The sequence below is a fragment of the Manacus vitellinus genome, unplaced genomic scaffold (assembly GCF_001715985.3).
Source record: "Manacus vitellinus isolate BGI_N305 unplaced genomic scaffold, ASM171598v3 scaffold_17_pilon, whole genome shotgun sequence".
Taxonomy (NCBI): domain Eukaryota; kingdom Metazoa; phylum Chordata; class Aves; order Passeriformes; family Pipridae; genus Manacus; species Manacus vitellinus.
The window spans coordinates 3,694,903-3,707,723 of record NW_021939256.1 but is presented as its reverse complement, the minus strand read 5'-3'; the positions used below and the strand labels follow the sequence as shown (position 1 = coordinate 3,707,723).

Genomic DNA, 12,821 nt, shown 5'->3' with positions numbered 1-12,821 from the left:
TGTTGTCTGCAGCCTACAATGCAATAATCCTAATTAATATACCTTTCCAAAGGTGGCTGGTGGTAACACAGATTTAGGCTACAGAGCAACTGTGCAAGTGTATGTATAATGAAAGGATAAGGAAGAATATATCATTTCAGCAGCAAGCATGGTTTCTGATAATTTTAAATATATACGAAAATATTGTCATATATACTCTGAAATGACTATAGTAAGCATAGGTGCAGAATTTAATTTTGAAGGTATTTCAGGCAAAGTCTCATAGTCCAGAGTAAGCATATCTGACTGACTGCCATAGTCATAGAATCATAGGCTATCCTGAATTGGAAGGGACTCACAAGGATCATGCATAAGGATCATGGAAGCCCAACTCCTGACCCTGCACAGGACCGAGAACCACACCATGTACCTGTGTGCTTTGTCAAAACACTTCTTGAACTCAAGAGAGCCTTGGTGTTGTGACCACTTTCTTGGGGAGCCTGTCCCAGTGCCCAACCACCCTCTGGATGAAAAACCTTTTCCTAATATCCAACCTAAAGCTCCCCTGACATAGCTTGATGTCGTTCTCTTGGGTCCTGTCACTGGTCACCAGACAGAATAGATCAGTGCCTGCTCTTCCACTTTCCCTCAAGAGGAAGCTGTAGACTGCAATGAGGTTTCCCCTCAATCTCCTCTTCTCCAGGCAGAACAGACCAAGTGACTTGAGTCTCTCCTCGTATGGCTTCCACTCAAGGCCCTTCACCATCTTTGGTGCCTTCCTTTGGACACTCTCTAAGAGCTTAATATCTTTTTTGTTTTGTCATGCCCAAAACTGCACACAATATTCAAAGTGAAGCCACACCAGTGCAGAGCAGAGTGGGACAGTCATCCTCCTCAACCAACTGGTGATGCTTTGCCTGATGCCCCCAGGACACAGCTAGTGTTTGTGAGCTTTTGAGTTTTTCTGTGCATAGTGCACATGTATTTGAGAAAGGTGGCTTCTGTTTATGGTACCAGTAGGGCAATTCACATCTCTATTTAATTAAACAATTGATGGTGTCTTTTAGAGGCCTGATATTTATATATGCCCTGATTTCTATAGAGTACATTCCTGAAAAGTGTGTCAGACACTATGATGGATAGCAAAGCAGTTCTTCCTTTAAGAAATTTTCTGGTAGAGGGGTGGTATGGGCAGGGACTTAAGAAGTGAACACAAATACTCAGAGACAGTGTAGTATAATATGGCATAGAGGATGGAAAGATAGGATCATCAGTACTGCCAACAGGAACAGACTCTGGCTTCTTGAAGTGGGTCACTGTTCCAGAAGATCTCAGCTCCATTTTTATCTTAGAGACTGAATGCCCAATGTTAAACTTTTATTGCCCTTTTTTTTTTTTTTTCTGCAGCACTTTCTGAACACCTTTTATTTTCATTGTCATCATCATCTTCCTCATATAAATCAAGAGTCAACCAAGGGCAAAGGATAGAAAGACAGCTTAGTGGTTGGACATTCAACTGCACAGAATGATGAAGTGATTGAGATCTTCTGGGGTGGTGATCAGCTCCAGAACCCAACTTCTGTTTGATGATCCCAATGATCGTGTTCCTGCTTCTGCATCCTCTGCACCATATATACTGTCCTTGTGTTCTTAGGTTGTGTGCATTTGTTCTGTCCCTGCCTACATCTTTCCGCCTTATAAAATTAGTTTCATTGTCCATCAGACTTAGTCATTACATCAGTGAGCTTAAGGTCTTGCTCCACTTGCTGTCACCAGTCAGGTTAGGAGTGCCAGAACAATGAGCAGAGAAGTGACAGGTAGTGGGGGAGCTGCTGCACTGTTGCAGATTGGATCAAAATATGGATGTGCCCTGAAGTGCTGTCAGCCTACGACCGCTGTCTGAAAGGCAACATTCATACTGCAGCTGTAGCTGTACAATACCAGGTGCTAATTTAGATATTAGTAAGAACTTAAAGCCTTATTTTGTTACATACTTTTAATCTTGTATTTAAAAATGTACATTTTCATTACTATCTGCGTGTTCCATGTTGAAGAACTTTTAAAATGAAAAATTATGAAGACATCACAGGTATTTTGCATTGTAGCAGCTTCTTGAATAACCTTTAGACAAATTTAGAGCTGTCTGTACAATTTCTTGGAATGTCAACTCTGCCTGGGATGTCTAGAATTATTAGATGTAATGGAAATGCATGTGCTTTCACTGAAATTTTTATTTGACGAGGTTTGTCATGAGAGAAACACTTGCTCTGGGGTAACTGTAACAGAGTTGTTTGCAACCAAGACCATACTCATGAAATACTATACTTGCTTAAAACAAGAACAGTAGATCATAATTAATCTTTTGTCCATTTTTAGTAGAGAAAGTTGGAGTTCAACTTGTATGTTTTCTCTTTTCTCCGCCCTTTCTTTTCTACATCCTCACTCTCCCAATCCTGTGGTTCTCTCCTTCCACTCTCATACTGCTATTTTCACATCTTTCTCTTTGTGCACCTTCCTTCCAAGTTCTTTATATTCCATCCTTACTCGTACATCAACATGTGAATCAGGAAAGTCCTTATTCTACAGTCTTTGTGGAACTGGCTGCATAACATAATATACTCAGACAGATACTGAGGTCTAATATTGCACGATAAAGCAGTCAGTTCCACAGTAGTCACAGGATTTAGTAGTTTATAGCTGAGACTGAGCAGCTGCTCTACCACAAAGGAACAGGTGTTTCTAGGAGAGTTCGCCAAAGGTAGCTTGTCATAATCCAGAATATAGACTGGTTTTTTTAGTTCAGGCATAGGAAAGGAAGAATAACTCGAAGTTTCTCCCTTTAAATTTCAGTTTGTTGAATTTTTATGTGGTATCTTGTCTCCAGTGTGAAAAACAATAAAGAACTGCCTTGACTGTTTTCACTTCTGAAGACTTTTAATGGATTTGAAAGGTCACTTTGAGATTAGCAAGTATATGTCTAACCTGAAAAACCCTGATGTTAATCTCTGTTATAAACCATATTGTAGTGACTTCACAGGATAGCTTCAGTAATCAGTAATTTATAAGCTATATGATAATTTTTGCTGAATGTTTTTAAAAAATGCTGATTTTACATGGTTTAATGTATTGTGAGTAAGAGCTTGATACAACTTGGATATATTTAGTTCTTTGTTTTATATACAACTAATAAAAATCTCCAAAGTTAGAGAAAATTGCTACGGATAGTATAAAACTATGTATTAACTAATTTCTAACTTTTTTGTTTACTTTTGTTGAATTCTGTTGCCTTTTTTTTAGTGCACAGAGCCATTGAAACACCTGTCTTTGCAACTGTGGTTTTAGACTTTGAAAGTTATGCATCTGAAATTGAACTTTGAAATTGAGAGTTACAACACAGATATAATGTGTATATTAATTTCAAACACTTGTTACTGTCATATTAAATTTAAAAACACATTTTTCCTAAATCTGGAAGCTGAATCCTGTAATACTGTCAGTCTTGATAATGGGAGAAATGAGGACAGTGTTTTCTGAGGGCTGACAACAGGTTTACTCATTTTGAATGAAGCATGATTATTAATTTACACTTGATTTCCATCTGTTGAGTTATTAATGCTTAAATAGTAACAAAATACATGCATTTTTAACTACACTATTTAGAAGTTCCTGTAAATAGTAGTATTCCTAGGTTAATAATAACATTTTCTGTTTAGCATCTTCATGATCTGCAGTATTTTCCCTTATCTTGCAGGTTCTTGCAACAATGGAACAACTAGAAAAAGTTAGTAGTTTCCAGGAGTTTGTACAAATATTCAGCCAGTTTGGAAATGAAATGGTAGAGTTTGCCCATTTAACTGGAGATCGTCAAAATGTAAGTATTAATAAAAGGTTGTGAGGGATGTTGCACAGTGTAATTTTCATCTTATTATCTGAAAGATTTGAGTTCTTCTGGGATGATTAATGAAACAAAACAATTGCTGGTGTCCTGTCTCTGGAACCTAACCTGTCCTTGCTCCGCCCAAAGTACATCTTTTGATTTTAAAGCTCAACCTGAGAAATATCACTGCATTATTTGATCTGCATATCTTCCAGATGCCTGGTTGCATGTTATTTGTGGTGTCCTTTGGTTTCAATCACTGTCTTTTGACTCTAACTTTTTTGGCTCTTTACATTGGTAGAGAATTTTTCTGTTGTTACTTGACAGAAATATTTGATGTGTGCACACAGTGAAGGGACTTGAAAGCAGAGTAATTATTTTAGAAAACTCCAAACATGAAATCCTTAGATTCTAATAAAGCATCTGCTTGGTGGCTTGTTAGGGTTTGTTTTTCATTATTATTATTGAATATTTTTCTAGGTTTAGGTCAAAACCTTCTTGTGTTAGGGCAATGATTTTTTTAGTTCTCACATGCAGCTACTCTATCAAAACCTTTCATTCATGCAGGAAGCTTTTTTCCCTGCAACTTCCATATAAATAAAGGGTTTGCTGTGAGGCTTAAGACTTCTGCTGTGAGCTCAGATTGATTTCCCTTGGCAATCTAATCCCCTATTCAGAATTGAACCAGGGTTTGGTATAGATATACAGAGTCCCTAATATCCAGCAAATTTCAGAATTCAGTTTGTATAAACAATTGGCCAGCCTCATGTGTTCCCTTTTACTGTTGATGTGTGCTGAGTCTGCTAAGTACATGTGCAGTCTCGAAGAACCATTTCTTGAAAAGCTGCATATAATTAAAGGAAATGAACTCTCTCCTTGGAAATTAACTCTATTTTTCCCTAAAGTATTGATAGCAGTTGTGCCTTTAAAAGGGAAAGATGCATTACTAGTAAGTGATACTATTTTCAACTGTTTTGGGTTTTCAGTGTTAACTCATCTTCTGCTTTCCCCTCCTTTCCTACTTGACTCTTTTGGAAAGGCTGTTTTATTACCACTTTTAAAATTATGTCTGCTTTCTTGATGTACTCAGTTTACAATGTGTAGGCTGATATGTGGCATTGCTAGTCCTATTGTGAGGAAATATCCCTCAAAGTACTTTTAAGTATGCTGGAAACTCCTGAGTGCCATCAGAATTATTGGAGTGTAATATCAGAATTTCAGAAATTAACTGTTTTGTCATTTGATTGGTTTTTGGTTTTTGTTTGTTTTTTTTTAATGTGGTGATTTTGATCTTAAAAACTTTCTGTAGTTGCTAAATACAAATTTTATAAAAATGTCAAAACAGATTGCTGCAGTGATTTATCTTTGTGCTTTTTTTTTTAATGTAGGCACATTAATGTAAACTGTTCCCTTTTCAGCCAGTCCCATTCAGTTGACTCAGATAGCACTCAGCTATCTTTGTGAGCAGTGAGAAGATTGTACTTGTAGCTTTCAAAGTTCTTCCTATTGCTAGACATCCTTCTATGCTGAGGGATTCATGTCTTGCCCTCTTCCCCTACATCCCAGTGTGGAGTTTAAACTCTTCCGTTTTGATGAACTTTGCTGGGGGGTTAGTTCAGTTTTGCAGGTATATCCATCTCCCTGGACAGTTCTTGATAAGTTTATGTACTCAATGCAGAGCAATACAGAAGAATTGCTTTTTTAGCCTGTCAAGACTTTCTTTATTACTGGTATGTAGCAAATACAACACTCAAGTAGAAAAAAGATTTAGTTTATATTTCCTTCACTGCAGTACGATGAAAAGCAGATGTTCTCTGCCTCTGCCTTACCCTTTTTCCCATTTCAGAAAATATTTTCAGTCAGGTATTCTTTTCCCATCCTTTTTCTGTTTTATGAATAATGCTATATGGTAAAGATAGCAAAATTAGCAACAGTTTACATAACATGCTCTGAGATCTTCCTTCTTTGAAATCTGAATTGAATAGAGCCAAGAATAAATGCATAAATTAAAATCTCTCTGAAAAGCAAGTTCTAGATCATGAGTTAGGCTGAAAATAGCAATTGTCAGACACTGGGAAGCCTTCTCACAACCCATTCATCTGCTAGAAAGTTTCCTTTTTCCAATCTCACAAGCAGTTAGTATTTTAGATACTGTGTATTATTCAGGTCATTTTCTTTCTTTTGATGTTTAGGATTTGAAGGATGAGAAGAAAAAGGCTAGAATGGCAGCATCTAGGGCTGTTCTTGAGAAGTGCACCATGATGCTCCTGACTGCTTCAAAGGTGAGTGAGTATGTGCACTCTTACACAACTTGGCTAAATCACAGAGCATGACATCTGGCAGGATATCCAGCTCTCCTCTCTCAGCCCCAGTTTAAACTTCATGCTAAAGAAGGGTGTAAGACTAAAGAATGGGTAAAGAAAACCTTTATATTCTCAGTAGTGGTGTGAATTCTACTTAACAGCAGTTTAACAGAAAGAATTCATAATATTCTAACACATTCCTTAGACTTGCCTTAATAGGAAGCTTTCATTTCAATATACTGCATGTGTACTCTTTCATAATAGTTACTTAACTTTCTTTAAAAAGACTTGTCTGCGGCATCCAGACTGTGAATCTGCTCGTGTTAACAAAGATGGAGTGTTTCATCGGATGAGACTAGCTTTGGAGCAGGTAATAGAAATTGTAACTGACTCGCGACCAAATGGAGAAAATGAAATGGCCCCCATCAGCATATATTCTGGCATCAAAGAATTCAAGGTGAGAGTAGAAATTATATTGTTTTCTACAGCCAATAAAGTACCTCGTAACTAGGATTTTAGGAAAAAAAAAGTAGTTTTTAAATGTAAAATGGTGGAGCTGCATCTCTTCAGCAGTGTTAACTTAAATAACTGTCCCAAAATGTTAGAGAATCTGACAAGAAGGGACTATAATTTCAAAGTCATTGCCAAAATACACCTCATGATACTTGCCATCTCCTTTTGAATCAGTATGCATTCAGAACTCTAATGTTTTGTTGAGGTGATGCCTTGACGTTGAATAAACTGAAGTATCAGGATCTGATCAGACCTTCATTAAAATAGTTGTTGTTCAAGAATTCTTACTTAGTAAAACTGCAGACAAAAATATTCATACAAACATTTAGAAGAACAAGCTGTCATTCAAAGGAAATGTTCTGAATTGAAATTTATCTTGTAGCTCAGGGGTTTTTTTTCCTCATAAAGGCGTTTTTAAATTTCATACTCTGTTAAGAACAGTTAATGAACACCACGTCTTACTGCTTTTGAGCCTGTCACTTTGATTTAATTTATTTACTTATCTATTTCCCCCTTTAGAATTCAATTGAAATTTTTGCAGTGTGCCTCAAAGTATTCAATTTGCTACATACAAAGTTTTAGAAAACTACTCAAAATAGATGACATGGATGTACAAAGATCAAACAAAATTGGAATGCACATTTAATTTCTGAAACTTACTAAAGTTAGAAACTTTTTATTGACAGCAGTAGAACAGTGATGTATTTGCTGTTACTCCTGGTAAGTGGCCAGTAATTTGCTGATGGCATTATCACTTTAAAGAAATCATCCCAAACCTCAAACTGGAGGTCTGGGCACAAGCAGATTGTTGGATTACTTTGAAAATAAGTGAATAACTAAAGAAAGCATTGAGGAGAAAAATAAAATGTAAAATGATGCCTCTGCTTTCTGCATTTGCATCGCAACTGTATAATCACATAAATTCTCAAGGAATTTATATGCTTCTTTTTCAGAATAAGGTGGAGGGTCTTCGTGAGAATCTTTATTTTCTCTCAAAAGAGAACCTTTCGACAATGCTGGAAGTTATCCTGGAACATACAGAAGACTTCACAGACTCTGCCTATACCAGTCATGAGCACAGAGAACACATTTTGGAGCTGTCTAAACAGGCTAAAATGGAACTAGAGCAGCTGGTTTCAGTGTGGATGCAAGCTGTAAGAGCTTTTTAGCAAAGTAAATCTTTTCACCTCTACTTTGGAAAGAAATTTTTGATGCAGTCTTTCTTCTGCTCTGGGAAGAGAGAACTGAGTGTATTCCTCACAGTGAGAACTGATCAAGGAAACCACAGTTTGTTCTGTGCCTTCTGCAACTTTGATATGTTCTGTCCTCCCCTTACCCCAGTGTCATTGCTTCATTGATTCTTTGATGGCTAAATTAGGCTACTGGTGGCAGTAGACTAATTTTAATGAAGCTGTAATTGGAAACAAGGCAGCGAACTAAAGTATCATTGTGCAGTCTTAAACAGTTAGGTATTTTGTTGGAGTAGTTCAGAGATTTCAGTTGTCTTGATCCCATAACAGTGACCACAGTTTTATTTCCTGTTTTTAACAGAATGTTGAAAACAGTTAAACTGTTGGAAAGGGAAACACTCTAAAAAATTGACTTGATTTTTTTAATTCTTGTGGAGAGAGGAAGAGACACTAAGACTTACAAGCTATTTTTGTTTGTCCTTTTTTACATGATTTAAATGATGGGAGTTTTTCTTTTTAGAGAAGAAGCATGTTAAGCCTCTCTCTTGTCATTTGTCTTACTTATTCCTTGAAGATGATAGAAGATACATGCAAAAGAGAGAGGAAAAGCAGAGATGGAAAATGCAGTCTCTGGTTTTGATGCTGACTTGCTTTCAGTCTTGCTTCTGGGAAACATATAGCACAAAATCTTACCAACATTATGAAATATGGCAGATGTGTACTAGTATAGGATACTTACTTAATTGAGTGTATTACCTATGAGAAAGCATTTTTGTTCCTTTTTATCTCTTTGAATCAGATACTGCAGTTAGGTGTTCTTAACACAGTAGTGCAGTTTGAAGGGCATATAAATCTTACTGATATAACAGAATATTGTTATGACAAACAAGACACATATAGAATATTAGTTGCATAGACACCTTTAACTATAGAAACTAAACCTGTGTTTAGCTTGGTGTTGGTTGTTAGCCCTGGTAGGCAGCTGTGTAAACACTGCTCAGCAATAACTAACACGTCCCCATGTTGTCAGCACTGTTTTTATCACAAATCCAAAGCAGCACCATGCCAGATTTATGAAGAAAATTAATTCTATCCCAGCCAAAACTAGGACACTTGGGTATTTCTAAGCTCTATTACTGGTGGAAAATGATCACCTCTAAATAATTTACATGCTATGTTTCAAGTGATAGAAATGAGAGCCTTGTACTAGATTATGCATATATATGATCCATGAAGATACTTGGGCATGCACGTGTGTGCTTATGCTTTAAGTATTTTTATTGATAAATAACCCAGCCTAGCTGTGCCTAAAGACACAGTAGCAGATAAAATAGCATCAGCTCACTGAAATGGCTATTTAGGTTCAGCTCAATAGCTTCATTGGAGGGTGAATATTTTCTCAAGGACTCCTGAGAGTCTCTTTTTATAATTCAATATAGAACATTTGGTATAACATTTTAGGTATCACTTCATTTTAAAAGGGTGTTTATCTTTAAAAAAAAAAAAGCCTTAAACTCTTGTTTTACTCTAGGCTGGTTAGACAGATTTTAGGAACTTGGCAAGCTTAAGGAAATCCTTTTCCTGAAGAAAAGCTCAGTGAGACTTAGAAATAAATTGCTGTTGAATGGAAGCAGTCAATTAGATTGAACCACTATTATTTTTAGTTTTAATTTTGTGACGAATGTTTCTATAAAAGAATTTTAGGATATACACAGGATGTGCAAAGGAGTGCATTTCATCTGGAAGGAAAAGGCCATCTTCTAAAGCTCCTTGAACTAATGACACATGACATGAAGGTGGGTTTTGCTGGGGTTTTTGTCTAATGTCTTGTTCGTTGCTTTCTTTGGCTTGTAGCAAAACCAGAAGACAAAGGATCTCATGGAAGACTTGGAAGTAGCCATTCTAAAAACATGCCAGTGCATGAATGAACTTAAAAGAGAGGTAAGTGTAGCTTAAGCAAGATAAATTGAGTTTGGATTTTTTACTTGTTATATGTGAAGTTGTAAAATGGTATCCTGCACCCAAAAAGGCTAATATCTATTTATAGAAAAGAGTAGCTACATCAGAATTACATCAGGGAGCTATTATCTTCTCTGACCTTACTGATTAGAAATCCATTGGATACATGGGCTCATTGCTAACTGACAAAAAAGAAGTGTTTGGAAGTAAGTACTATGCATATAATCATTGCTTTAAATGTAAAGGCAAAGTTTCCTTGGGGATTTGTGTGTCACCATTTTAAACACTTTTTCTTTTAGTGTGCACCTAAATCAATAAATTACATTTGCAGTTTGTTTGTACTTAACCTGTTCTATTGATTTCTATAGCAGAAATGTGTTATGTCAGTGCCTTATACTGGAGTTTTTTCTCTGCTGTTGGCAGCTGTGTATGTGCCTGTTGTAAATCATGTTTCTTTTCCTAAATGCAAGCATGCTGGAGGTCAGCTTACATATACACATAGAATAGCTGCCGTGGTACTTGGGATGGACTGCATTTGCTGATCAGGGTCTTCCCCCTTTCTGGTAAGGAGTAGCATTGCTGCCTTATCTGTTACACAGATTTGAGTCAAATACAGAATTACTGGTTTCTGGCAGCTTCCTGAATATTTGCAGATCATTCAGATATCTTTTCAACTGCTTCAAATTACTGTTCTTTTAAACAGATGGAGAAATGAAGACTAAGAACAGTGAGGGTTTCAACACAGAGCAGTGCAAAGATCTTAGGGAAGCATGGTGAACTTATTAGGCTGAGCTGTCAGGTGCTGTAACTGGAAAACCTCAACTGCTCAAAAAATCATGCTCCTTTTTTTTAATATAGTTGAAATGAGAAATTTTGTCTTCTGGATTACAGTTCCTGCAGCTGTCCTGAAGATTTAAACAGTGCTTTGAATCCATTTCAGTTTCAGTAAAGTGCTTTGCACTTCTGCTGTTAGGCAGCATGTTGGGCTCCCAGAAAGTGGAGGGTACATAATTTGTGCTCTTTGATTAACAGTTTGTAATGTGGTCACCATTATGTAGAAAGTCGGTCACAGAGCTTTTCCAAAGTGGCATTCAGCTACTTTAACTGTAAGATTATAATTTCTGAGTAACATCATTCCTGGGTGCTGAATGGGGTAGAAGGGATGATTCCCAGTCAAATTAGTATGCAGCTGTGTAATTTCATAGATTGTAAAGCCACAGGTGGCTGGAATATGGTATGTGGAAGAAATAATTAATATCTTGTATTTTCTTGCAGCTCTGTAAATGTAAATGTTAACACATCATCCTGCCCACAGGTTTATATTTATGAAAATGTCATGCAGCAAAGACTGCACATGTACCACACTTAAGTTAAAGAACTTTGTCAGGTGACAAAAATAGAAAATTATCTTCTGTAAACCAGCTAACAAAGGTGGCATAAAATACAAAATGGTAGGTTACCTCTGCCCTGTGATGTAGCTCCGTATTAAAAGCAATGCAGGTGAAAACATAGCATGCCGTTTTAGGAATTGTGGAGCAAATTGAGTTGGTGTGGATTTCTAAACCCACAAATCCTAAGTCCTCTGTTATTTGCTTTGTTGACTTATAGAGTCGAAAAGCTTGCTTTAGTAAGAGCCATTTTAAAATGCACGGGATTGATGCTATGCTTAGAAGTAAGTTTAGAGTATTATGTTATTTTTGTTGTTCTCTCTGTAGTGATTGAATTGATCCCAAAGTAGCCATGCTTCTTTACATGACTGAGGAGGACTGTCCTGTCAGGGGTACTGCAGTGTATCAGTCAGCAACCAGGATCTCACTGGTAAAATGAAAGTATTATGACTCTAATTAAAAAGCTTTTGAGAGCCTGAGTGGCTGAGAACACAAGACAGCCTTGTTAAAAGTAGTTCTTTCCCATCTCTGTCTCTTTATGGAAGAAACGAAAGTTACATTCATTCCTTGAGATGATTTTCCTGCTAATGATCAGAGACAGCATTAACTAGAAGTATATTTCTGTCTTAGATCATGATGAAAAGAATCTCTAATGAAAAGGTAATCTCTATGTAGCCTATATATAAATGAGAATTGCCAGTTCCCACTTCAACATTACAAGCCTTTCACATATCCTTTCTTCCGAGCTGACTTCATTTCTGAGATTAGTGGTTTGTGCTAATTTTTAATGCCATGCAGGCAACGTTATATAAATAGTTTATAGCAGGTTGTCATAGCTGTTTTCTTTCCTCTCTAAAAACAGTTGCGGCAGGTTTTGAGGCAGTAATTCGGCTGTCTTTTGTGAAACTAAAAAACAAATGCAGAGAAAGTTAATTCTGGGTACACTGTACTGCCAAGGGAAAGGGGTAAAAATAAATAGAGTCCAATGAAATAAAAAACCCAGCATATCATTACAGTAAATATTCCCTTCTCTACAGCATCAGTTTCAAGCTCATTGCATTCGTAAGAGCTTGAAAAATACTTTCCTTGATCAGCCAAGTTGTTCTATATTCAGCGTAGTCTAGCAAAGTGAGTGCAATATTACAAGACTCATAATAGTCTTATGAGCATAAGAGTACTCTTCTCTTTCTAAAGAGGTTGCTGTTTTGGTTTTACCTCTGTTCTTAAGGGCACAGGTAAACCTCCTGACTGGTTACTAGAACTAGCAGCAGCTGTCATTGATGGCTGTTGTCAAGCAGAGTCCTTCACAGCACAATTTCAGCACATCTGTGAGTCTGAAAGTGTGTCTGGATCTAGGGATGTGTTTAAAGTAGAACCTTCTTTCTTCTTGGTAGCGTGAGTGTTTGAGACTTCTCCAAGACCCATCTCCTTGTAGAAAAGGTGGTTTTTACTTTCCTAAGGCTGTGTCACAAGCTATATAACTGTCAAGCTTTTCTTTGCACCACTGATAATTCTAATTTCTAATGTATTATAAATTCATATGTTGTGTGGCTTCAGTCTGATTCACACAGTTTAATGTGTGTTCTTTATGAAAAGTGCAGTGGACATTGTT

At 36.8% G+C, this 12,821-nt stretch overlaps 1 protein-coding gene across 1 annotated transcript in view; it reads left to right on the top strand.

The window, feature by feature from the left end:
- CTNNAL1 (catenin alpha like 1) overlaps nucleotides 1-12,821 on the top strand; it is a 43,232-nt gene that overhangs the window by 13,582 nt on the left and 16,829 nt on the right. Inside the window, exons 5-9 of the mRNA XM_029958894.1 lie at nucleotides 3,731-3,850; nucleotides 6,049-6,138; nucleotides 6,446-6,616; nucleotides 7,626-7,826; nucleotides 9,717-9,803. Coding sequence (XP_029814754.1) covers nucleotides 3,731-3,850; nucleotides 6,049-6,138; nucleotides 6,446-6,616; nucleotides 7,626-7,826; nucleotides 9,717-9,803 — 669 coding nt within the window. The remainder of the gene's footprint in view (nucleotides 1-3,730; nucleotides 3,851-6,048; nucleotides 6,139-6,445; nucleotides 6,617-7,625; nucleotides 7,827-9,716; nucleotides 9,804-12,821) is intronic.